This window comes from Triturus cristatus, chromosome 10 (assembly GCF_964204655.1).
Source record: "Triturus cristatus chromosome 10, aTriCri1.1, whole genome shotgun sequence".
NCBI classification, from domain to species: Eukaryota; Metazoa; Chordata; class Amphibia; order Caudata; family Salamandridae; genus Triturus; species Triturus cristatus.
Genome location: NC_140593.1, coordinates 40,638,928 through 40,664,818, shown reverse-complemented (window position 1 = coordinate 40,664,818; position 25,891 = coordinate 40,638,928). Strand labels below are relative to the sequence as shown.

The 25,891-nt window shown below is 48.1% G+C and overlaps 1 protein-coding gene across 3 annotated transcripts in view; it reads left to right on the top strand.

The window, feature by feature from the left end:
* The window catches only part of LOC146788781 (uncharacterized), a 125,161-nt gene that overhangs the window by 8,947 nt on the left and 90,323 nt on the right, over positions 1–25,891 (top strand). Inside the window, exons 1-2 of one of the 3 annotated variants that reach the window (XM_085630336.1) lie at positions 2,211–2,276; positions 9,624–9,764. In XM_085630336.1, the coding sequence (XP_085486462.1) occupies positions 9,707–9,764 (58 nt within the window). In that variant the 5' untranslated portion in view covers positions 2,211–2,276; positions 9,624–9,706. Of the gene's footprint in view, positions 1–2,210; positions 2,277–9,623; positions 9,765–25,891 lie in introns of those variants that run through there. The other 2 variants (XM_085630337.1, XM_085630338.1) reach the window with 2 other exon arrangements.

Genomic DNA, 25,891 nt, shown 5'->3' with positions numbered 1-25,891 from the left:
TTTTATCACTGTGCCTGCTGGTCAGTGTTTAAGAGCTAACTGTTAATGTACAGGGGTCTGTCTGACCTCACGATGGTCCCAGAGCCATCATCTCTCTGTGCCTGCTGGTCAGTGTTTAAGAGCTCACTGTTAATGTACAGGGGTCTGCCTGACCTCACGATGGTCCTAGGAACACCATCTTGCTGTGCCTGCAGGTCAGTGTTTAAGAGGTCACTTTTAAAGTACAGGGGTCTGCCTGACCTCAAGATGGTCCCAGGAACATTTTATCGCTGTGCCTGCAGGTCAGTGTTTAAGAGGTCACTTTTAAAGTACAGGGGTCTGCCTGACCTCACGATGGTCCCAGGAACACCATCTCGCTGTGACTGCTGGTCAGTGTTTAAGAGGTCACCATTAATGTACAGGGGTCTGCCTGACCTGATGCTGGCCCCAGGAGCCCTCGCCACAGAGGCTGGCCTTTCAGCACCACGCGGTACAAAAGGGGGTGGTGGGAGTTAATGAACTGCTTCTCCGAGCTCAGATGCTCAGTTTAAAAATACCGAGGCAGGACAGTGTAGAAGCGAGAGCTGCTGTTTCAGCTCATTTTGTAAAACTGCCATCCCCCTCCCCCTCCCTGCCCTGGGGTCCTGGGGGTCAAGCCCGGCTAGGGCAGAGGTGGCAGTGTGTCTGTCTTAGAGCCTCCTGTTGGTGAGCAGGACTCCTCCTCCCAGCCCCGGGTGGGGTGATTGTCCTGATGCGGCTGTGTGGGAGCTGCTAGATGTAGGCATGATGGCGCTTTAATGGCCGGAGCATCATTTCTCGGCACGTGCGCCTGGAGTGAGGTTGGTGAGTGAACAGGTGCCTCAGGGGTCCCGAATGTTACAGAAGGGGTAGCTATCAGCTGACCACACGAGACCCTGCAGGGCGGAGGCAGCAGGGTGAGCTGGAGTGAAAGGGAAGGGGTGACAAAAACAACTACAGTAGTAGGCTGTAGGAGCCTCCCAGGGATAGTCGGTGCTCGCAGTGGGGAGGATCCGAGGGGTGCGAGGTGCACAGTGGAGCTGCGCGGGAGTTACCAGCTGAGCTGTGAAGCAGGGTGGGCTTTTAATGGACCGTTGTAAAACAATGTGCACTGCGCGGAGTCCAGTTATTAGTAAATGTCTACATTTTGGAAACACTTTGTTATCGTTAACCTTTGGCATTTTGTAGCAGCCATGTATAATGCATATATGGTGTATAATATATACATAATCACAGTGCTTTCTGTCTCAGACTGGGACCTCCTAGCACTAAAAATATACACGTCACTTTTATCCCCTGCTAAAACCAGGATTCGGTTCTAGCTCTCTGGTTAGAGCCTTCACTAATAGAAGTTTCATAACATCAGGGCTTTAAGGGGAATGAAAAAACTAGGGGATCTCTCTAAGGGGCGGGGCTGGTGTAATTAAGGGCGTGGCCTAACAATATGCAAACTAAAACCCTGCTTAGCTTAGTGTGCCACTGGCTGGTGTTTTGCTGTTTCTGACATTGCATACAGACATGGGCGTCCGCGGGGGAGGGGGGGGGGCAAGGAGGGGCGCTTGCCCTCCCCGGAGCTCCCCTCCTTGCCCCCCCCTGCGGACGCCCATGCACACAGATATATAATACAAGAAGTAACAGATAAATAAGCAACAACTTTGGCTTCCTTGTATATAATATAGAAAATGCTTCAGTTCTGAGTGATGAAAGTGTGAGAGGACTATAACAAGTTTCTTTAAAGTTACATCAAAGGCAGTGAAGGGTGGCACTGCTGCAGAGTTAAGATTTTTTTTCATACCGATGGTGAGGGCAACAATGGAGAGCCCGAGAGGGACCCGCCTCAGCACCTGCTGTTTTGAACTGCCGGTGCTGAGCACCAGCAGACCCCGGTCCACATAAAGCACTGCATAACATACAATAGTGGATTTCCCACTGATTAACTTCACTTCCATTTATTTTGCATTGAAGCTGTGTTATTTTATATGTGGTTACCTGACGGTGAAAGATAGAAAAAAGTTGCTGAATATTTGGTTTTTTAGCCACGCCTTTAACCCCGCCCCAGCTCACTCGCCCCGCCCACTTGCACGCAGAATTGGAGTTTCCATACGTGTGTTTTTTAATGCACTTCGAGAGTAGGTCAGGTGTAGTGTGAAGTAGTAGAGAGACGCTGCTTAGACAAGTTCCAGTCCGTACTGTCCGCTCCTGGAGTCCGGATCCAGGACATCGCCACAGAGAACCTGGCGCTCTGGAAGCGATGGGGACGAGCAGTACCGGCTGCTGGGGTGAGTGCTGTGCAGAGAGAGGTGACGGACTGTGCAGTCCTGGCTGCTGGGGTGAGTGCTGTGCAGAGAGAGGTGACGGGCTGTGCAGTCCTGGCTGCTGGGGTGAGTGCTGTGCAGAGAGAGGTGACGGACTGTGCAGTACCGGCTGCTGGGGTGAGTGCTGTGCAGAGAGAGGTGACGGGCTGTGCAATACTGGCTGCTGGGGTGAGTGCTGTACAGTGAGAGGTGACGGGCTGTGCAGTACTGGCTGCTTGGGTGAGTGCTGTGCAGAGAGAGGTGGCGGGCTGTGCAGTACTGGCTGCTGGGGTGAGTGCTGTGCAGAGAGAGGTGGCGGGCTGTGCAGTACTGGCTGCTGGGGTGAGTACTGTGCAGTGAGAGGACTGGCTGCTGGGGTGAGTGCTGTGCAGTGAGAGGTGGCGGGCTGTGCAGTACTGACTGCTGGGGTGAGTGCTGTGCAGAGAGAGGTGACGGGCTGTGCAGTCCTGGCTGCTGGGGTGAGTACTGTGCAGTGAGAGGACTGGCTGCTGGGGTGAGTGCTGTGCAGTGAGAGGTGGCGGGCTGTGCAGTACTGACTGCTGGGGTGAGTGCTGTGCAGAGAGAGGTGGCGGGCTGTGCAGTACTGGCTGCTGGGGTGAGTACTGTGCAGTGAGAGGACTGGCTGCTGGGGTGAGTGCTGTGCAGAGAGAGGTGACGGACTGTGCAGTACCGGCTGCTGGGGTGAGTGCTGTGCAGAGAGAGGTGACGGGCTGTGCAGTCCTGGCTGCTGGGGTGAGTGCTGTGCAGAGAGAGGTGACGGGCTGTGCAATACTGGCTGCTGGGGTGAGTGCTGTACAGTGAGAGGTGACGGGCTGTGCAGTACTGGCTGCTGGGGTGAGTGCTGTACAGTGAGAGGTGACGGGCTGTGCAGTACTGGCTGCTGGGGTGAGTGCTGTGCAGAGAGAGGTGGCGGGCTGTGCAGTACTGGCTGCTGGTGTGAGTGCTGTGCAGTGAGAGGTGACGGACTGTGCAGTACTGGCTGCTGGGGTGAGTACTGTGCAGTGAGAGGACTGGCTGCTGGGGTGAGTGCTGTGCAGTGAGAGGTGGCGGGCTGTGCAGTACTGACTGCTGGGGTGAGTGCTGTGCAGAGAGAGGTGACGAGCTGTGCAGTACTGGCTGCTGGGGTGAGTGCTGTGCAGTGAGAGGTGACGGGGTGACTTCTGCATAGTACTGACCACGGTAATCTAATTAAACTGTAACATGTTTTATTAAAGGATGCTTAGTGTTAGGATAAAAATTCTTATTGCATGCATAATCTGAACTTGTTTAATTTACATATTTAACATTATTTCGAGTGTTAATTAGTGCCGAGGAAAAGCTACCTTGATTATTTTAATTTAATTTAAATGTAATGATGTTATATTACTTAATTAGAGTAATGGATTAAATATTTTAATGGGTAAGTGAGTAGATTAGAGAAAAGATAATGAAATGATGGAAAATGCATGAATACAGCAAAATAAAATGAATATATGTTCAGCTGCCCGTGGCGAGGGCTGGTGGTAAGATGAGAGGTGAGGACGGCCCTGCTGTGGTCTGTGGGGCGTGAGAGAGAAGGAGGAAGATGGCAGAGAAGGTGGAGGGGCACCAGGCGAGTAGAGGGCTTCAGTAGGAGGGCGGGCGAGGCCTGGTGTCTGGTGTGGTCAGCTGGCAGGAGCGGCTATGGCCTGGTGTCTGGTGTGGTCAGCTGGCAGGAGGGGCTATGGCCTGGTGTCTGGTGTGGTCAGCCAGCAAGAGGAGGGGCCATGGCCTGGTGTCTGGTGTGGTCAGCCAGCAAGAGGAGGGGCCATGGCCTGGTGTGGCCAGCTGGCAGAAGGGGCCATGGCTTGGTGTCTGGTGTGGTCAGCTGGTGGGAGCGACTGTGGCCTGATGTGGTCGGCAAATGGGAGGGGCCATGGCCTGGTGTGGTCAGCCGGCAGGAGGAGGACTGTGGCCTGGTGTGGTCAGCCAGCAGGAGGGGACTCATGGCTTGGTGTCTGGTGTGGTCAGCTGGCAGGAGGCGCCATAGCCTGGTGTGGTCAACCAGCATGAGGGGCCGTGGCCTGGTGTGGTCAGCCGGCAGGAGGAGGACCGTGGCCTGGTGTGGTCAGCCAGCAGGAGGGGACTCATGGCTTGGTGTCTGGTGTGGTCAACCAGCAGGAGGGGCCGTGGCCTGGTGTCTGGTATGGTCAGCCAGCAAGAGGAGGGCCGTGGCCTGGTGTCTGGTGTGGTCAGCCAGTGGGAGGGGCTGTAACCTGGTGTAGTCAGCTGGCAGGAGGAGGGCCATTTCCTGGTGTGGACAGCTGGTGGGAGCGACAGTGGCTTGGTGTTTTGTGTGGTCAGCTGGCAGGAGGGGCCGTGGCCTGGTGTTTGGAGTGGTCATCCAGCAGTAGGGCGGAAGTGGACTGCTGTCCGGTGTGGTCATCCGGGAGGAGGGCGGCTGTGGACTGATGTCTAGTGCGGTAAGCCAGCAGGAAGGCGGCTGTGACCTGGTGTCTGGTGCGATCAGCCGGCTGTAGGGTGGCTATGGGCTGATGTCTGGGGAGGTCAGTCGGTAGGAGGGGCAGTGGCTTGTATCTGAAAGAGACTATTAGTTACAGATTCCTTACCTTAGAGTTACCCCCAGGTGTCAGACTGGATCTAGAGAATTTTTTCTTCAGCAGTACCCCTGCGCATCGGTAGGTGGCGTCGGTCGACTCTACGTTCGTCGTTGGCATCTTGATCGCCGGAATGACATTGCGGTATCTACTTAGACGCCGCCCCTGCGGGCTGACGTCAGTTCTTTCTTTTTTTACGCCAGCCAGTGCCGATCCGGAGAGAGCGGTACTCGTACTCATTTTTTGAATAGTGTTTTTTTTAACTTTTTGTCGACATCTTTTTTGAGTCGCAGGGATGTCACAACGGCGGACTGGCTTCGAGCCTTATGACTCTTGTCACATGCTGATGTCAGTCACGGATCCGCACCTTGTGTGCCTATGGTGCCTGGAGCGCGACCACAACCCGAATTTGTGCTCTGACTGTCAGGCCATGAACCCAAAGTCTTTGTGGGAGCGGTCCCCAAAGCTTCTGGAGGCCTGGCAGTCAGCTCCGCGCCGCTCGTGGTCCCGGTCAAGAGGGAGGTTGCGGAACCGATCGCGGAGTCACCACCATCACTCTTCATCTAAGTCTTCCTCTTCGGGTAAGTCGAAGCACAAGAAGAAGGCGAAGAAGCACCATCGCTCTTCGCCTTCTCCCAGTCCGTCGGCCGACACAACGTGGGGCATGGAAGGTCGTCGTCCTTCGGCTCCGCCCGCGGAGCCTACTGGTACGGTTCCGAGCTTCACTCCCTTCCCGGGAGCCGGAGCGTCCCCTGCCCAGCTTCGTGCCTTTTACAAAGCCCTCCACTCCATATTTGGGCAGCCTGACTCTGCCGGCGCACCTCTGGGCCCCGCATACTTGGCTGGGGGCTCTAGGCCTTCGATGCTGGCTGCTCTGGCATCGGTACTGCAGGGCCCCCAGGGATCCAGGCCTGGATCCGGAACGGTGCCTGATGACCTCACAACACCACCTCCGGCACCAATTCCATTGACGACGCCTTCGCCACCTCCAACGCCGGTCGTGTCCCCGGCCGGCATCGACCCCGGCCTCCCCCTTGGACACGGAGCTGGACTGGTGTCAACCGGCGCCGGTACTGGTGCTGACCGGTACTTTTGTGCCACTGTTCTCCCCTGGTGTTCCTGATTGCCCTGAGTGGCAGCCAGACGAAGGTGAGGAGGACTGGGAGGGGTCTGCTGACCCTTTGCCAGACCAGCTGGAGGAGCTGGACTGGAGAGAGGAGTAAGGGGAAGCCATTGTTCTGGATACCTCCCCAGACCGTGGCATGCTTTCTCCCTCTATGTTAGATCCAAGTGGGAAAGGACCATCGCACTGATGTAGAACAGCTCGGGTCGCCGACTCAAGCTATCACTCCTTGCGATGGGAGAAGATTCCTACGGGTAACTTCCATATACGAGAAACGTTTAACTGAAGAAGAGACCCGCAGTTCATAATACATCGTGCAACCAAGATAAGAACCCCTGATGAAGGGCAGGGCCGGAAATGCATTGGGCATGATAAAACAATAATGTGTGAAAAAAACACATCTTTTCATTACTGAAGAAAGTAATATGATACAATGGATTAAAAAAAGTAACAACGAATAAAATCGATTTGGAAAACATTTCACAAGAGTTGAATATCTTATTGAAAAATAAAGGTGTGCAATTGGGGACGCCCTCCCGCACAGGGAGTAGCGCATATCATTCATGCTTTCTCCCTCTACCATCGCTACGGAGGAGGGAGCCTCCTATGCTATGGTGTTGCGTGGGGCGGCTGAGGCCTTGGGCTTGAGCTTCCTACGGTGGCAGTCAGAACTAACCTCCTGACTGAGGTGCCTCAGCCGGCAGTGGCCTCTTCGGAGCCCCTGCTGCCGTTCAATAAGGCCCTCACGGACATCCTTCTGTGCACTTGGTCCAAGCCCAGCACAGGGGCTTCTGTGGCTAGGATGATTGCCTGACATCCTAACCGAGAGCTTGGTGGTCCAAGCTTCAACATCTAAAGGCACGTTCCCTTCTGCTTCCCCAGATAGGGAATCCAAGAAGCTGGACCATCTTGGGAAGAAGATGTTTTCTTCCGCTAGCTTAGGACTGTGGTCGGTGAGCACCGCATGTCTCTTGGGCTGTTACACCCGCTCTGTGTGGGATACGGTTGCGTAGATGCTGCTGCAGTGTCCGAAGGAGGTCCAGGTCACACTCTCCTGTGCAGTTGCGGAGGGGAGAGATGCAGCAAAGTTCTCCATCCGTTATGGGCTGGACACCACCGACTCGCTAGGTAGAACGATTTCTACGTCAGTAGTCCTAAGTCGTTACGCCTGGTTGAGATCCACTGGCTTTTCTGGGGATGTCCAATCGACTCTTTTGGACATGCCCTTTTGATGGCCGTCGTCCGTTTGACGACAAGGCGCACCATGCGCTCAAGTGCTTTTGTGGTTGCCACACCGCCTTAATCACTATTATTCCCCTCACCTAGACACTGCACGGAGATAGTATGGGTGGATGAGCACTAACCCTAACCCCCTTGTTTTCCTGAGAAGCAACCGACTGAGTAGTTGTGTTTGTTTGTTTTCTTTTGGGTTTCTGCATCCCTCCTGAGAACCCTTCCTGAGGACCCCTCCTGAGGACCCCTCCCAGACAAGGACCAAGGAGCAAGAGACCCCAAAAACGAAGACCTTTGACTTAATATATATTTGGAACTAGAGATACACCCTTAGAAAGGAAAAGGTATAACAGGAGTAAGGACAATACCGGTAACGAGTGTATGAAATAAAAAGAAATACACATAAAGGAAAACCAGTAGTAGTATCATATTTGTGCGTCAATGGGGGAATGAACGGCCCACGGTCAGCCAATGGGTGGGCTAAGTGAGTACATTAGAGAAAAGATAATGAAATGATGTAAAATGCATTACTAAAACAAAATAAAATGAATATATGTTCAGCTGCCCCTGGCGAGGGCTGGTGGTAAGATGAGAGGTGATAAACTACCCTTCAGTGGTCTGTGGGGCGTGAAAGAGAAAGAGAAGGTGGGAGGTGACAGGGAGGGCAGTGAGCACCAGGCAACCAGACGGCATCAGCTGGCAGAAGGGGGCATGGCCTGGTGTCTGGTGTGGTCAGGTGGTGGGAGGGACTGAGGCCTGCTGTGGTCAGCCGGCAGGAGGGTGGCCGTTGGCCTGGTGACTGGTGTTGTCAGCCGGTAGGAGGGGCCGTGTCCTGGTGTCTGGTGTGGTCAGCCTGCAGGAGGGGCTGTGGCCTGGTGTCTGGTGAGGTCAGCTGGCAAGAGGAGGGCTGTGGCCTGGTGTCTGGTGTGGTCAGCCCGTGGGAGGGACTGTGGCCTGGTGTGGTCAGCTGGCAGGAGGGCTGCTGTATCCTGGTGTCTGGTGTGGTCAGCTGGCAGGAGGGGCCATGGCCTGGTGTCTGGTGTGGTCAGCCGGCAAGAAAAGGGGCGTGGCCTGGTGTCTGGTGTGGTCAGCCAGTGGGAGGAGGGCCATGGCCTGGTGTCTGGGGTGGTCAGCTGGTGGGAGCGACTGTGGCCTGGTGTGGTCAGCTGGCAGGAAGGGCCATGGTCTGGTGTTTGATGTGGTCATCCGGCAAGAGTGCAGTCATGGACTGGTGTCTGGTGTGGTCATCTGGGAGGAGAGCGGCCGTAGACTGACGTCTGGTGTGGTCAGCCAGCCGGAAGGCAGCCGTGGCCTGGTGCGGTCAGCCAGTGGTAGGGTGGCTATAGACTGGTGTCTGGGGTGGTCAGGTGGTAGGAGGAGCAGTGGCCTGGTGTCTGGAGTGGTCAGTTGGCAGGGGGTGGCCATGGGCTGGTGTTTGGTGCAGTCAGGTGATGGGAGGGACCGTGGTCTGGTGTGGTTATCAAGCAGGAGAGTGGCCGTGGCCTGGTGTCTGGTGTTGTCAGCCGGCAGGAGGGCGGCTGTGGCCTGGTGTCTGGGTGGTCAGCCGGCAGGAGGAGACTCATGGCCTGGTGTCTGGTGTAGTCAGCTGGCAGGTGGGGACGTGGCCTGGTGTCTGGTGTGGTCAGCCAGGAGGATGGGACTCATGGCCTGGTGTCTGTTATGGTCAGCTGGCAGGAAGGGCAATGGCCTGGTGTCTGGTGTGGTCAGTCGGCAAGAGGAGGGCTGTGGCATGGTGTCTGGTGTGGTCAGCCAGTGGGAGGGGCTGTGGCCTGGTGTGGTCAGCCAGTAAGAAGAGGGCCTGTGGTCTGGTGTTTGGTGTGGTCAGCTGGCAGGAGGGGCCATGGTCTGGTGTTTGGTGTGGTCATCTGGCAGGAGGGCATTCGTGGACTGGTGTCTGGTGTCATCATCCGGGAGGAGGGCGACCATGGACTGATGTCTGGTGTGGTCAGCCAGCATAAAGCCGCTGCTCAGTGAAACCCCACCACATGCCCCCTGTGTCACGTCCTATCACCTACTTGCATATTAACTTACCCCCATCTGGGGTTAGTATCCTGCACTACAGAGGCATTAGAGGCAGACAGGGTAGGATCATACATTTAGACGGAGTTTGTAAGCTCCTCCCAGGGACTCTGGGCTCCTTCCATGTGGCTCCGCCCTAGCGGCGAGCAGTTGGAGTGCATGGGAATAAAGAAGTAGGTGACATTGGCTTCCTCCAAGTTGTAGCATCCAGAGAGACCTGTTGGAAGCCTGAAAGAGGAAGGACACTGACTGTCCTTAGTCCTTCCGGGGCATCAGATGTTCTTGTCCCGCTCTCCCATCTGTCCCTTTCATGGTCCTCTCTCTCTTCCTTTCCTGCAGGTGGCGCTCCTCTTGCCTGGTACCAGGGATGAGTACCCGAGAATGGCGCAGTGCACGCTGTCTCCATTGTAGTCCTGCAGGTGATGATGAACAGCACAGCAGCCCTAGCACTACTCCCTGTATGGTGGCTACTGGCATGTGGTGAGTGGAGGCCCGATGGCTGCTCTGTGCCTCTTCCTGGTGTGTGTGTATTGTGTGTGCATATATGGGGTAGGTGTGTGTGTGTGTTGGTGTGTAGTGTTTGTTGGTGTGTATGATGTGTTGGTGTGTATGGTGTGTTGGTGTGTGTGGTGTGTTGGCGTGTAGGCATGCAATGTTGTGTTGTTGTGTATGGTGTGTTGGTGTGCATGGTGTGTATGGTTATGGTGTGTTGGTGTGTAGGTGTGTATGGTGTTTTGGTGTGTATGGTGTTTTGGGGTGTATGGCGTGTTGATGTGTATGGTGTGTTGGTGTGTATGGCATGTTGGTGTGTATAGTGTGTTGGTGTGAATTGTGTGTATGGCGTGTTGGTGTGTATGGTGTTTTGGTGTCAATGGGGTGTTAGTGTGCATGGTGTGTTGGTAAGTATGATGTGTTGTATATATTGTGTGTTCATGTGCATGGTGTCTTGGTGCGCAGGGTGTTTTGGTGTGCAGGGTGTGTTGTGTGTTGGTGTGTAGCATGTGTTGGTGTGTATGGTGTGTAGCGTGTGTTGGTGTGTATGGTGTATGTGGTGTGTGTGGTGTGTTGGTGTGTGTTGGTGTGTATGGTGTTTTGGTGTGTATGGTGTTTTGGTGTGTATGGTGTTTTGGGGTGTATGGCGTGTTGATGTGTATGGTGTGTTGGTGTGAATGGCGTGTTGGTGTGTATAGTGTGTATAATATGTTGTTGTGTATGGTGTGTATGGCATGTTGGTGTGTATGGTGTTTTGTTGTCAATGGGGTGTTAGTGTGTATTGTGTGTTAGTGTGCATCGTGTGTTGATGATCAAAAATAATTTCTCACCCTTTAACCATATAAACCCCATTAGTTACCAATTAATTAATTAACATTAATTAATAATTAATAAATAATTGATTACAAATAGATTTCTTCCCACCCTTTATCCCTATAAACTCCACAACCCGCACCTAATCAAATTACACAATTACCATAATTAATTACCAATTAATTAATTAATTTTAATTAACAGCCAATTAATAATTAATTACAAATAACTTACTTCCCAAAATTAACACTATAAAATCTCAATTAAATAAGTATTAATAAATACAAAATAATCATGAATTTATTATAATTAAATTACTTCCCCCCCCCCCCCCCCGCTTCCCCTATAAATCCACAACCCACTACGGAACTCAAAAAACGCAAAATTTGCTTGAAATAAAATTGATAACTACTAAAAATGTAACACATATATTAAAAAACATAAACAATACTTATACAAAAATCATACATCACTTACATTTAAAATATAAACTAAAATACATAACACTAATTAAAAAATCGATATTTTAAACAATGATATTTTTGCAAACAAAATTTCTTACCTTAAATTCGATATCATTGACCACAATGTTCTTGCTGTCGATATTTCTGTGTCAAGATATTCCCAACTCGATATTTGTGTAAGTCGGCATTTCCAACTCGATATTCTGTCTGAATACCGCTTGTGTTGGTGTGCATGATGTGTTGATGTGCATGGTGTGTTGGTTTGTATGATGCAAATGGTGTGTTGATGTCTTGGTGTGTATAGTGTGTTGGTGTGTACGTTGTGATGGTGTGTTGGTGTGTATGGTTTGTTGGTGCATGGTGTGTTGGTTTGTATGATGCGAATGGTGTGTTGAAGTGTTGGTATGTATTGTGTGATGGTGTGTATTGTGTGATGGTGTGTGGTGTGTTGATGTATTGGTGTGTTTGGTCTGTATGGTGTGTTTGGTATGTTAGTGTGTATGGTTTGTTGGTGTGTATTGTGCGTTGGTATGTTGGTGTGTGTGATATGTTGGTGTGTATTGTGTGTCCTTGTGTATGGTATGTTGGTGTGTATGGTTTGTTGGTGTGTATGGTTTGTTGGTGTGTATTGTGTGTTGGTATGTTGGTGTCTATGGTGTGTTGGTGTGTATTGTGTGTTGGTGTGTTGGTGTGTTGGTCTGTGTGAAATGTTGGTGTGTATTGTGTGTTGGAGTGTATGGTATGTTGTGTGTATGGTTTGTTGGTGTGTTGGTATGTTGGTATGTATGGTTTGTTGGTGTGTATTGTGTATTCTGTGTTGGTGTGTATGGTATGTTGGTGTGTATGGTTTGTTGGTGTATATTGTATGTTGGTGTATCAAGTTTAAATGGCCGCACACTGCTCGTCACACCAGCAAGTTGCCCCAAGGAACTGTGGACGATGTAGTAGCGACGGCGAGTACGCCTATGCTACGAAGTGTATGAATAAGTATGTGTCGCATTAGCCATCCCTGGACACGTGTTTCGAGGTAGTTGCCTCTCGTCAGCAGGGAGCAGGTAAGTGTAGAGGGGTGCCGCGTGGACTGCCAATAATTAAAAACAGGTAAAGTACCTTTCACGGCGCGCAGGTGCTGGTCAAAGACTCGTCAGTCCGCTGGCTCAGGAGAGCCGTAATGTATCAAGTTTAAATGGCCGCACACTGCTCGTCACACCAGCAAGTTGCCCCAAGGAACTGTGGACGATGTAGTAGTGACGGCGAGTACGCCTATGCTACGAAGTGTATGAATAAGTATGTGTCGCATTGTATGTTGGTGTGTTGGTATGTTGGTGTATGTGATATGTTGGTGTGCATGGTGTGTTGGTAATTATGGAAGTTATCTGTGCATTATGCTTCTGGACTTTTGCTCCCAGGTTTCAGTAGAAAAGCACTTTTTGAAATAATGTATTTTTTTTTTTTTTTACTATTCCTGTGGGAGGTGTAATGTAGATTTCCCTCCTTTTTCACGAAAACAGACTCTCGTCCTAATTCTGAGCCTCCACGCAGCGCTCAAAGTGCATTTAAAAAGTATGGAAACTGTGATGCTGCATACAAAGTGGTGGGGTCAGTGAGCATGGGGGCAGGGTCAAGGATGTGGCTAAAAAACAAGATATTCTTCATGAATTTTTGGCCATTCATCGTTGAGTTATTACATAAAAAATAACGTGCAGCTTAAATAAAAAGAGTTTTTACTCAGTGGGAAATGCACTATAGTACATTGTGACACCACTATCAGTTAATGCACTGCAGAGGTCTGTGTGTAACCAGAGAGCCACACAAGTACATCTTGGTTGGTGTAGTGGAGAATAGTGAGTTGTATATTTTTAGTGCTACGAGGTCACAGCCTGTGACAGAAAGCACTGTGAATATGTAAGTCATCATTTTAAACTTGCATTATACACAGTATAAGACAGACTGCTTCAAAATGTGCAAAAAAGTTTTAGATAAAATGGTTTTTCCAAGATATAGATTTTAGTAATACCCAGACTGTATGTAATGCAATTTTTTTCTACACAACTGTCCCTTCAAAACCTTGCCAGTGATAGTAAGCGCTGTATAAATAAAATTACAATTAAAAGCACGCACTTCACACCTCTTTGTACTACCACTCAAAAAGCATACATCTTTGTCATCACAAAGCCTTGAATAATCCGATCAATTAAAGCCAGTACCGCGCCCAAGCCCTCTTTACAGTTGCAGATTGACCAGTTCAGCACATTTACATTTCTTTCAGGCAGCAGCAGCCTGGCAGTAAGGCTTGTTTAGCTGTCTGCCTCTCCCTCGGTTTCACCCGGGCAGGAAGGCTTGTTTAGCTGTCTGCCTCTCCCTCGGTTTCACCCGGGCAGGAAGGCTTGTTTAGCTGTCTGCCCTCCCTCGGTTTCACCCTGGCAGGAACGCTTGTTTAGCTGTCTGCCCCTCCCTTGGTTTCACAGCACAGGAGACACCTTCCCTTCCACTTCAGCTGAAGCATTTCAAGTTTCAGAATTAACCGTCCGGGACGGTTGTCTTTTTACAACAAGCATTGGCATAGCCAATAGGTCTCGCCTTTGGGACCTTTTGGCTATGCCAATGCTTTGGGCTAAGTGTTTAGCCTGAGCTATTGGCTTTGCCCATGTGTTTAAGCTATGTTTGGGGACTTGCTTTAAGGGACTTTTAGTGCGTAGGATGGTGGGGAGTTAAGGAGAGACAATTAAGTTTGTAGATAAATGAGACGTAGAAGATAAACAAGATACAGGAAATCAGTTCTAGAGAAACCGAAATGGGCTCTCAGTCGGGGTCAGGAATGTGCCTCTTTTAGGGGAACGTGGCAGACTTCGGTGCCCATTAGAAGCTGGCCAGTCATCCATTTTTGCCCCAAAAGGTTATAATATTGGTGCATTGTTATCGCCCAGCGGAATTCCAGTATCCTGTAATACTGCGTGGAATTCTCAGCACGTTACCACCTGCTAAAAGCATAGCTTGCATTAGAGGTTTGATGTGGAGATTGGCGCGGTAATATTGATTTTTTAATGTTAGTCCCAAATGCACGTGACCGTATGAGGTATCACCTTGGTTTCTATATTATAGCACAGCACTGGGATTGGCAAGAATGAGAATAAAAATTAGAGTAAAAGAGAAGCAAGGGAAGGGAAGAGAGAACAAAACAAGCATTTGCAATGCAATAGGACTCGCATTTACGCGAGACCTATTGCATTGCAAACGGGACTGCGGGCGGGCGAGAGGGCACCAACTACTGAGTGCGGGGGAGCTTCAAAGCGGCACCCTTGTGTAAGCGTGGCTCAAACCCAGAGCTCAGCTGCAGCTAACCAGGACTGTGTGCCTTCTTCCCTGACTTCATGTCTGTATTTTACCCCATTCACTGGTCAGGAGCGCAGCCTCTTTTACTATGCGCAGTTTCCTTAAGCAGTGCGAGGGCAGCTTGGGCTAAGGTTGTTTTGCATGGTGTCCTCATATAGTGGGCTCACATACCTCGAAGAGAAACTTTTTTTTTTGCAAACTGTGCTGCAGTACTGATTTCTCTACCCTACTGGATCTTTCCATTGTCTAAGAAGGGTAACATTTCTTGTCATGCATCCATAGCACCACCGTTGTGATTGCAGTAGTGTTCACGTGTTGTCAGCAACTTGAACACACTCTTTAAAGTCCAGCCTGCTCTGATTGGTTTGTTCTGCTCTTCGGTTTTAGGAAATGTTTTTCTCCTTTTGTTCGAGCAGTGTTCTCTGTTGGCGCTGTGTGGGTGCACGTGGTGTGTGCCATGTCTATTATCGGGTGCACTGTGGTGATATGGGTATCATTTTTCTCCAAGACTGTCAGTGTTGGTTCTGCCCATCGGTGGCCATGAGCTGCCCTCGGACTCATGGTGCTTTGGTTCGGTGTCATTGCTGCATTGTCCCTGCACGTCACCTCCTCCCCAAACACCGTACAATTGGTGTCACAACACTCAGCACGATGCCCTGCATTAAACAATGAGAAGCCAGGCTGTGTACCAAAGTAGTACATAAAGTAGTACACAAAGTGGCCGTGAATTGTGCTCTGTGGAGTTCTAGTGTGAAAAAACAAACCACCCGTGGACTCAATGCTCAGCGTTGTCTGCGGTGTGAGGTGAGACCTAGCGCTTCAAGCCGTTGTGAGATGTCCTCAAGGCGGCAGTTGACTAGTGGTGCAGGAAACGCGTGTGATATACATGGCCGTATGACATGGGGCATTCTGGGGCCATACCGATGTTTCCACTTGGTGGTGATATAGCGCACGGGCCACAATTGTGGCAGAGATACTCTCCAGTCATAGCAAAAGCAGAATGCGGCAGTTGGTATGGGGTTTTATAATTAGACCCTCCTGAGGCTCACTAACGATATAACACTTCATGTGGTTGTGATAATACCGTAGGCACCATGATGGTGGCTGATGTACCATTTTGTAATCTGGTAGGAAAGATTCCAGTGGGCTGGTGGAGGGTGCAAATTGTTTGAGTAGTGTAACCTGGACATGGGTTCTTTTAAAGAAGTAAACCACTGGAGCTACTGAAAGACGACGTGCTTCTCCCACTCCTTAAAATAAATCAATTGTGTATTCCTAGGTCTTTAAAGCAAGACCCATAGTTCCTGGAGAGATGAGCCTTCCGCCATCGTATTGCTTCAAAGCGCCCGCGAACACTTGTCGTGCACATTCTATGTATTGGGCTTAGTAGTTTGTTCTGGTGACGACTAATTGTCACCTCTAGCAGGTGTCTTCTCATTATAGTGTGCGCTGCCAGTCTGTGCGCCTGTGAAGTCTGCAGTACGCACATGGATGCGCAAGGGGGCGCCAGACTCCGCTTCGTGGTTGGCGATGAGGGCTGTCCAACAAAACCCCCTTTAAATAAATAAAACGAATTTTGTAGCGCGCGCTGCATCGCAAAATGCGATGCAGCGCGCGCTACGAAATTCGTTTTATTTATGTAATTGTTTACTTACCTGCAATTATCCATATTCCAGTTTTTAGAACCCCCCACCCTGCCCCTCCCCCGCCCCGCCTTCCCGCCCCACGGAACTCCCTCCACGGGCCACGGCTGCCATTCTTACCTGTTGCCATGTTTAATGGTATTAGTTTAAAGACGTTGGCAGGCAGGAAGGGTGAGTTGGCTTTGTTTGGGCTTAAGAATGTTGTCGTCGGGCACTCTAATCAGCGGTACCCAAGTTCCCTTAATATGGCACCACTGTCTCATGTCACTTTTCATTGTGCTGCAGACTGCGGGCGTGCGAGAAGGCATGAACTACGGAGTGTGGGGGAAGGGGTGTGGGGGGTGCGAGAAGGCATGGACCTGAAGTAAAGGGGTCAGTAGCCAAGGAAGGATACAAAGGACGACATGGTCGTCATAAGGAAGGACTAACAAGTCTAAAACCAATTGGAAGGCAGCATTTAGGACCGACAAAGACATACGCTAATGAAAAAGATGGGCCGAGAGTGGGCGGAGCTTTTATGGAGCTTCCACTCCATACTGAATACTGCATGCCTCGCAAAGCGTGCAGCGCATGCGCGCTGCTGCTATAGGCTCGACCTAAAATGCAGGGGAATGGTTTTTCCTAAATTAAAAAAGTATGGGCACCTTCTGCCCCACCGATCCCGCCTACTTCATCCTCTGTCTCCACATCTCTGTTGTATGTTGTAGGGCCCGGCTGTGGTTTGACACTTCTTGTGAATAACTAAGAGCAAAATTGGTTGGAGTATTTGCGGAGTGAGTTTTCTGAGTCAATGATTCCTAAGTTTGTGTGTGTTCACCTTTCAGTGGATGAATGGGTGAATGCGAGAATGTGTAAATGCTTAAAATGAAGGAAAATGCTTGTATTAATGGATGAGTGACATCTGGGGGTGTGTTTGTCTACATCAGCTACAGTTTGTTGAAAATAAGTTTTTAAGGCGTCTGCTCTGTGTTCCTCAAAGCACCCTGTCTTTTATAGTGCATGGACGGGCGGGGGTAGTTATTTCTCTGATGCCTCAGTCCTGCGTCCACCTATGCGCTGGGTTGACCTCTGGACTAGAGGGGAAACCAAGCAGAACAGGGTGATCTTGATGGACTGCCTCTGCCCGCATCACGCCCTCCATATTCCTTGGTTCAAATATCTGAAGGAATCGATGACCAATAAAGAGAGGAACGAGTTGTTCACTAATCCGCAGGGAGCAGTTAAGGCGGATCGCGATTGGTTGAGAGAGCATTTTATGAGAGGTAGATTAAAGGACAGAGACGAGGAGGTATTACAGAAACCCACTGTGCGTGGATACGCTATGCTGAAAACAGGCCAGTCAACGGAGCCCTGTCTCAGCATTGTAACTAACAATCATGAGCACTTTTTACTTACTAGATTCAGGTTTAACCTGAGGCCTCAGCTGCTCGCGCCTCCACGCGGCTGGTCAGAGCTCACTTATTAGGACTCTGTGGCTGCGACCAGGGGTCTCCGCAGGCCACAAGGCGCTTAATAATGTTTTGTAGATTTTACCCTAAACCTAGGAAATCCTATATCGTTCCCCTATTGAAGGCACAGAACCTTAGCCATGTTCGACCTGCTCTCTTGTTTTTACAACTGCTTTCTGAAGATATTATTTTTTAATGTTGCATGTTTTTAAAAGCCGCAGTGAGATTGAGGCATATTAGGGACGATTAGTTGTGGATACGATTTATGGTCTTCTTTGAATAATTAGGATGCCCTGCACATTTTATATGAATTCATATTACTAATTGCAATGTTGTTTTTATGGTGGTGCTTTTATGGTTTCTACTGCAACTGAATAAAGCTTGGTTTGATTTGAATGAGTGATTGCTGCCAGGAGTAATCAGTGGGTTACTAATCGCATAGATGGATAGTTCAATAGGTGGGTGCATGGATTATTGTTTGAATAAGTGAGTGTATGAATCGATGGCTGGTTGGATAAATGGGAGAATGCATGGATGGATGTAGACAGGTTGCACAAATCTTATAGGCGGAGGCCTCTATGAAAGAAATAATGTTATTAAAATGGTAGGAATTAGTAAGATTGTATGACATGACATTGAGGTACCAAATCTTGCAATAGAAAATTATAGTAGAAAAATATAGAGGACAAAAACATAGGGCCTAATTACAGTGACGACGGGATGTGTCCCGCCCTCATGTTTTCAGCAGTCCTCCTGCCTGCCTCCCCGGCGGTCTAACCGTCCAATTACGAGGTGTGCGGAAACACGGCCACAAAGCCACTGCATTCGCCAATACTTCTGCCCCCACGGCGGGAGAGGCTGATGCGGACCATGGAGGGGCTCCTGTCAAGCTTCCCGCTGGGCTAATCATGACCTGCCTTTCCACCAACCTTTTCCTGGCGGGGACACCGCCATGTGCGAATCGGCAGAAAGTCTAAACATTGAGCCATGGGTGATTGTGGCAATTTCTAATCTCACTGGTGCACATGTAAAGTGCTCCAATGCCTCCGGGGTGGATTTGAGATATGTCACACTGCAAACCAATAAAGAAGAAAATAATTGTTCCCGTGGCTGGTATCACGTTATAGGGTGTCCGTGCCCAGGAAGTGGAATAACACATGCTTGCATGACAGTCAGTGACTTAGTGATGTTCACCAGTGGAACAAACTTACATGTGTGAAAGTAGCTGCAATCTGGAAGCACTGTTGTGTTGGCTGCATTTGCTTCCAGCTTGTTACCTACAGTGAAACGTACTGCCGTCATGACTCCGCTGCCATTAAACTGCCCGCCCCGCAGAAAACTCCTAATACGGTGGGCGAGGAGGCCGGCTACTCAGAGCAGTACTCGGTCCCGCCACGGACTGACGGTAAGAAAGCCAAAGTCATAATCGGGCCCATAAACATTTTCTCTTGCTATGTAAAGTACAAAAATATTGCCAACAAAAATATAACGGACCAAAAATGTGACATTACATAGGTAAGTATAAATATTTTAAGGTATTTAACATTATAATAGCTTTACAGAAATATAAATGAACTTAAAAAATATCAAAACAATATATAAAAGAAATACATTGTAAAAAATATGTAATATGCACATGTATTATAAATATGTATGTAACTTTGAAATAAAAGTAAACAAAAAATAAAAGTATACCAAAATTATTATAAACATATTAAAAAAATTAACATAAAAACTAACAATAATTTACATTTCATAAGAACACTATCTAATATATGTAATAGGTTATATACATTAAATTATACAAGATAATTATTACATCGTTAAATTTAAAAATAAAATATATACTACTGAAACTACTATTTGTCAAAAAAAAGAGTAACATGTAAAATAATAATATAAAACATATGCTTTATAATTAAATTGCAAAACATAAATCTAAAAATACTAAAACAAATACAAAACAACAGACAAAATAAAAAACTTAGAATAACTAATGTCACACCAACCTGAGCACCAGTATCAAAAGTACTGGACTTTGGTGCAGAGGAGACAGATTAACTGTTACCACTTCAAACCGAGTAACAAGAGGGAAAGTGTTGGATTTTAAGTGGTCATGTTTACTTTTCCTACACCAGATTTAGCAAAATTGTAGAAAGTGTTGTACTTTGGAAGGTTCAGAGGTACGATTGCCTCTCTAACCTAAGCAAAAGTAATAAAAGTATTGGACTTTGGAGGGGTCATATTTACTATTTTCACTCTAACCCAAGCAGCAGTAGAGAAAAAATTGAAGTTTAAAGTGGTCATAAAAATTAACTATTCCACAAAAACCTGAGCAACAGTAGGGAAAGTGTTGTACTTTTTTGGTGGTACTGGAGAAGATTCACTATTCCCACTACAAAACTGAGTAACAGTAGAGAAATTGTTGAGGGTTAAAAAAAAGAATTCCACAACAACCTGAACAGCAATCGGCAAAGTGTCAGACTTTTGGGAAAAACGGGTGGGGGGCTGGGATCAGATTAACTATTCCCACTACAACCTGAGTAACAGTAGGTGAAGTGTTGAACTTTGGAGGGGTCAGATTTACTTTCCCCACTCCAACCTAAACAACAGTAAGAAAAATGTTGCACTTTGACAACACAACATGAAAAATATTAATATAAAAGAATAAAAATGAATGGAGAAATACTTTTATAATTTAAATAAATAAAACATGAACTATACAAAACCTTAAAATAAGTATTAAAGTAAACAATGCTAATTAATTAAAACAATTGTAACCGAATCAACAAAAGTATATAAACACACAATTTCACCAATTATTATTTAATAAATACATTGTGAAATAATAAACAATATATTTGTCAATACTTCCAACTCTAATTCCATAGAAACATAAGAACATTAATATTATAATAATATGTATTAACATTTAATAAACATATTAAACAAAATATAATTAAAATATGAAATAACAAACACAAATACATGTTTTAAATTTTTTTAAAGCAACTGACAAGAGCATTTTGGGAAAAAACAAATAGAGGGGCCGGAGTGTTTTCCGACCGAGCCGGAGTCCTGCATTCCAACCCAGCGAGTACGATGCCGCCGTATGCTGCCGGACTCGGTTCGGTCGGACTCCCATAGAAGTCAATGGGAGCCGGTCGTACGACGCGTACATGGGCTCCCATTGACTGAATGTGTACGTTGCGGACAAGTGCGCCCCCTACAGTGGGTACGTGTCGGTGCCATCCACGCCGTAAATGCCTGTCCCCCTGTGTCCGAGTCGTAGGGCTGCGGGTGACAGGGGGTCCGACGCGGACCCCCAAAGGCATCCACCCGGACAATTTGCCAGCCGGACACTCCGGCTCGCACAGGCCGTCCGATGTGTGCATCGTACTGGCTCGGTTGTGAATCGCATCCATTGCACGCCACAGTTAGCTTATGACCGAGACGTACGGAGTGGTTCGGACCCGGAAACGACTCGGTCGGTAAATTTCATGTAGCTCGCATTGTACTTGCTCGCTCGTACAGCTGTACGAGTCGGCCGGAAAAAACACGCGTACGGCTCGTAGTTTTTCCGGCCAGATTGCGTTCGGTGCCCTTCTGACCCGGATCGGAATCGGCCCCTAAATGTAACAATTTACATATTTAATAAACAAATGAACCAATTAAAAGTAAATTATTCATGAAAAACTTAAAAATATATCTTTAACACCTCTGCTGCCTTACTCCTTTACAAACCAAACAACCAATAATAAAAAAAGCAATCTATTAACTTTTGAGATATAAAATACCCAAAACTGTTACACTAAAAAAACAAATTAGTATCAAAATATAAAATGAATGCATAAAATCCATACAATTGTACGTATTAAAATGTACCAATTTACATAAAATTGGAACATTTTGAAAATAATCAACAGTGTATTTAATATTACTACATGTTGTGGACTGCTGTACGAGTTGGCCGGAAAACACATGTACGGCTCGTAGTTTTTCCGGCCGGATAGCATTCAGTGCCCTTCCGCCCCGGATCGGAATCGGCCCCTAAATGTAACAATTTACATATTTAATAAACAAATGAACCAATTAAAGGTAAATTATTCATGAAAAACTTAAAAATATATCTTTAACACCTCTGCTGCCTTACTCCTTTACAAACCCAACAACCAATGGTAAAAAAGCAATCTATTAACTTTTGAGATGTAAAATACCCAAAACCGTTACACTAAAAAAACAAATTAGTATCAAAATATAAAATGAATGCATAAAATCCATACAATTGTATGTATTAAAATGTACCAATTTACATCAAATTTGAACATTTTGAAAATAATCAACAGTGTATTTAAAATTACTACATGTTGTGGACTCCACCCACCTTTAACCCACACAAATCCACAAACCCACCCACAAATGAAAACAAATACAATTAAATTAAATATAAATTTGTAAAATATTTTACCAGAACGAAAAAAGCAATAAATAAAGTGTACTATAAATATTTCCACGTAATTCACAATAAAATAATAACTTATTTCTCTCAAATAAATAAAACATGAAAAACCCAATGTGCTAGCTTAGATATGAAATGGAAAAAAACATTATTAAATACTTAGATATTTAAAAAAAAAAAGTTAAATTAAAGATATTCTTACAAGCAATGGTATTCTCCAAAATATTCTGGACATCACAATATTTTTGCACAATATTAAAATCCACTGATTTTTAGGTCTCGCGACCTGCGTTGCACTGCGCATCAGTGCTCGCGCAGGCAAGAGTCCTTTTATCCGGGGTTCAGAAATGGACCCTGGAATCGCACACGCTCGTGCGTGTGCGATTCCTTTTGTGCTACGCGATTGGCCATAGCGTGCGTCTTTTTATAAAAGACTGCACTTGGCCAGAGGCAGGCGCATTGCTCCGCCCATGGCCTATTGGTGTCTATTACGCGCTTGGTGCGCTTAATAGACACCAATAGACCGTCATGTGGTTTCAATTATCGTGCCTAGACACGGGCGCGATAATTGAAAGCACAGGGCTCTCAGTGGTGCATGCGCACCACTCGCTGGCTTTTTGGAACGCTTTCCCTGCCTTGTTTAACTTGCAACGTTATGTGATCCTCTCTGAGTCAGCCCATCCCCCCGTTTCCAAGTTCATATGCAAAAATCGTAGCGCCTACAAACTTGCTGATCGCAATAAAAGGCACAATTGGACCTTAACCCATGTGCCGCGCTTACGCACAGGCACTCGCCGGCCCACGGGCCACCTATCTATGAGCGAATCAAACATCCACACCCACGGCAGCATCTTCTCTCGCTGGCTGTGACACCTGAACACAACCCTCTCCAAGTAATCCGGGGTTGCCCGCTCTCCACGGGGCGTCTAATGCAGGTTCGTGCTTAGAGGAAGGAATGAAGAAATCCAGATGTAATCACGCCGGGCATCCTCAAAAACACAGCCCCCTCCGGCACCGAGAGCGACACCAGCATCCATGCCAGGGCCCATGAAGGAGGCTGGAGGCTGGCAGGCAGCGGAGGTAGAGGAGGTAGAGGAGTGGGGACCGGGGAGGAACCTGAGGTACAGGTAAGAGCAGATGAGGGGCAGATGGGATATAGTGGTGCAGGCAGGTGAGGTATAGAGATCGAGGCAGGTAATGTAAAGAGGTCATGGCAGGTGAGGTACGCAGGAGGAGGTAGGTGATATAAAGCGGCGGGGCAGTTGAGGTACAGGGCGGAAGTGATAGAGGAGGGATAGAAGCGGGCAGACATTCTATAGATGTGGAATCATGTGAGGTATTAAGGTTGGCAGCTGGTTCTGCCTGGGACCGAGGTAGGTGAGGCGGGAAGGCAGGAGGAATATTGTAAAGAAGTTTAGGTAGACAAGAGAGGTCTGGAGATGAAGTCTGACGTGAGGTAGGAGCAGGTATGTAACAGGTGGGGACGACAGGTGAGGTATGGAGATGTGGGTGTGGAGAGGTGCCGTTTAGGCACCGAGACGAGGAGCCAGGTGAGGAGGGAGGTGCGGTACGAAGTCAGGTGAGGTACTCAGGTGGAAATGCTGAAAGTTTGAAGAGGCTCCCGAGCGGTGAGGTTAGGGGACTGCGGGGCTAGACCCGTGTAGCCTCCTGCAGCCTCAGAGATGTGCTGAGCTGCAGAGCTGTTCCTCAGTCTGAGGCAGCCCAGAGGCTGGGGCTGGGAGGGAGGTGGGGTCTCGGCGCTGCCTCCCTGCCCAGAGAAGCGCCGGTAGGGGCCGGAGACGCTCATTAACCGCGGCGTCCGGACCGGACCGCTGAGACAAACAGGGGGCGCCGGAAGCACCCCACAGGTCCTCCCACCCCAACAGGGTGCAGCCGGGGGCTTCGGCGTTCCTTTGTGAACGCTCGACATGTTTTATTGGAGTCTCTAAGCAAAATAAATCACACCAATGAATGGCCCCTAAAGAAACACGGTTCATTGGACTAAACTTTGCAAAATCACATTGTCACTCGAAGGAAACTATCTGACAGGAGCGGGGTCCAGGCCCCGCGACAGTCCCTGCTCTGCAGCCTGTTTTGTTTCAGCACAGACACGGGCGGCGGGGCAGAGCCTGCTAGCGGGGCTGGGGGTGTGGGAGGGGGCTACATGCGCATTTCTGAATAGAAGGCTACCCCGAGCCCTCCCTGGGCTAACTGAAGAGTGAGTGACAACGAGAGCACAGGACCCAAGGTGGTGGCCCACGGGGAGAAAGAGCGCGCACAGACTGGGCACCGGGTTCATACAAAAACACCTATTTATCTAGAATTAAAGGAAGTGTTTGACTCAGAAACGTTTTAAGGCATGGGCAAAGTGGGCTCTGGTCCAGGGCCCCAGCCGTTCAGGGGCCCCCTGATAGTGTCGTTACTGTTCTGCAGTGAGACTTGCCCTGATGACCTTGAGGGCCCTATTTATGAGAAGGGTTGCATCGCTGCATGAAAGCAGCGACGGGACACTTCTCAGTGCGCCCTCCTTGCAACACCATTGATGCATCACATTTACTGTATGAAGCATCATGTTGCAAGGAATGACAGCTACTTCAGTATTACTGACGTATCTGTCCGCGCTAAAGTGGCGCATTGCTGGAGTTGTGTCAGAAGCGTGACGCCACTCCAGCAATGTTCCTTTCACATGGGGCAAGCCCCATGTGAACGGGCCTGCGTCACCCTTACGCCTGCCATGAGGCAGGCACAAGATATTGACGCAGTGGCTTCCTAGAAGTGGCGTAGTGAAATCTTATAGATTTCACTGCACCACTCCTGCGACCCCTTCTTGCGTGGGAGCGCCCACCCTGCACACATTATACCTGATGCAGGTATAATGTAACGTAGGGGTTTATGAAGTGACGCATCTGGCTAGATGTGTCACTTTGTAAATATGGCGCAACATGGCGCATTATTTACGCCGCCGCTGTGTCATAAAAAATTATGCAACAGCGACGCAAAAGTGTCGCAGGGGCTCATAAATAAGCCCCTGAATAATTCCCAAAAAGACGGTTTTAAATACTGTTTCCCTTTAATTTATTTTTAATGTAAGTGATTCGCAAGAGTCTATTACTGACATTTTGCAGAGAAATGTTGTTTTTGTGTTTCATGCAAAATCCATAAAAAAAGTTTCTCTTAGATCAAAACAGGACCTCACACATGAGAAATGGGAGGGCGTCACAGATATTATTTGCAGTAATATCAGTGAGCTGCTACTGTGTTACAATATTGAAAATGCACTTAACTATCCCGGAATATTAGATGTAACAACTTTAGAATTTGGACAAGTGACCTAGCCAATGATGGCATTGAAATTAAATATTAAATGCAAAGCTGTTCCGAACAAGGGGCCCCCAAAATATGTTTGGCCCCGGGCCCCCAAAATCCTTAAGATGTCCCTGGTTTGACTGACCTTGCAGTTTTAGTTTGTTCTTTCTTCCCTTTTCTTTCATAGCCTTTTTTTCTTTCTTTCAAATTCGTCCATCTAAGCTCTACATCTTCCTTCCTTCCTTCCTTCCTTCCTTCCTTCCTTCCTTCCTTCCTTCCTTCCTTCCTTCCTTCCTTCCTTCCTTCCTTCCTTCCTTCCTTCCTCCCTTCCTTCCTTCCTTCCTTCCTTCCCCCTCTTTCTTTCTTTCTTCTCTCCCTCCTTCTCCGTTCCTTCCTTCTTTCTCTCCCTCCCTCCCTCCCTTCCTTCCTCTTTTCTGTGTTTTATGATTATTTGTTCTTTCTTCCTTTTTCAGGCTTTTTTTCTTTCTTTCAAATTCTTCCCTCTTTCTTTCTTTCTTTCTTTCTTTCTTTCTTTCTTTCTTTCTTTCTTTCTTTCTTTCTTTCTTTCTTTCCCCCTTCCTTCTCTCTCTCCCTCCCCCTTCCTTCCTTCCTCTTTTCTGTGTTTTGTGATTATGTTTATTCTTCTTTC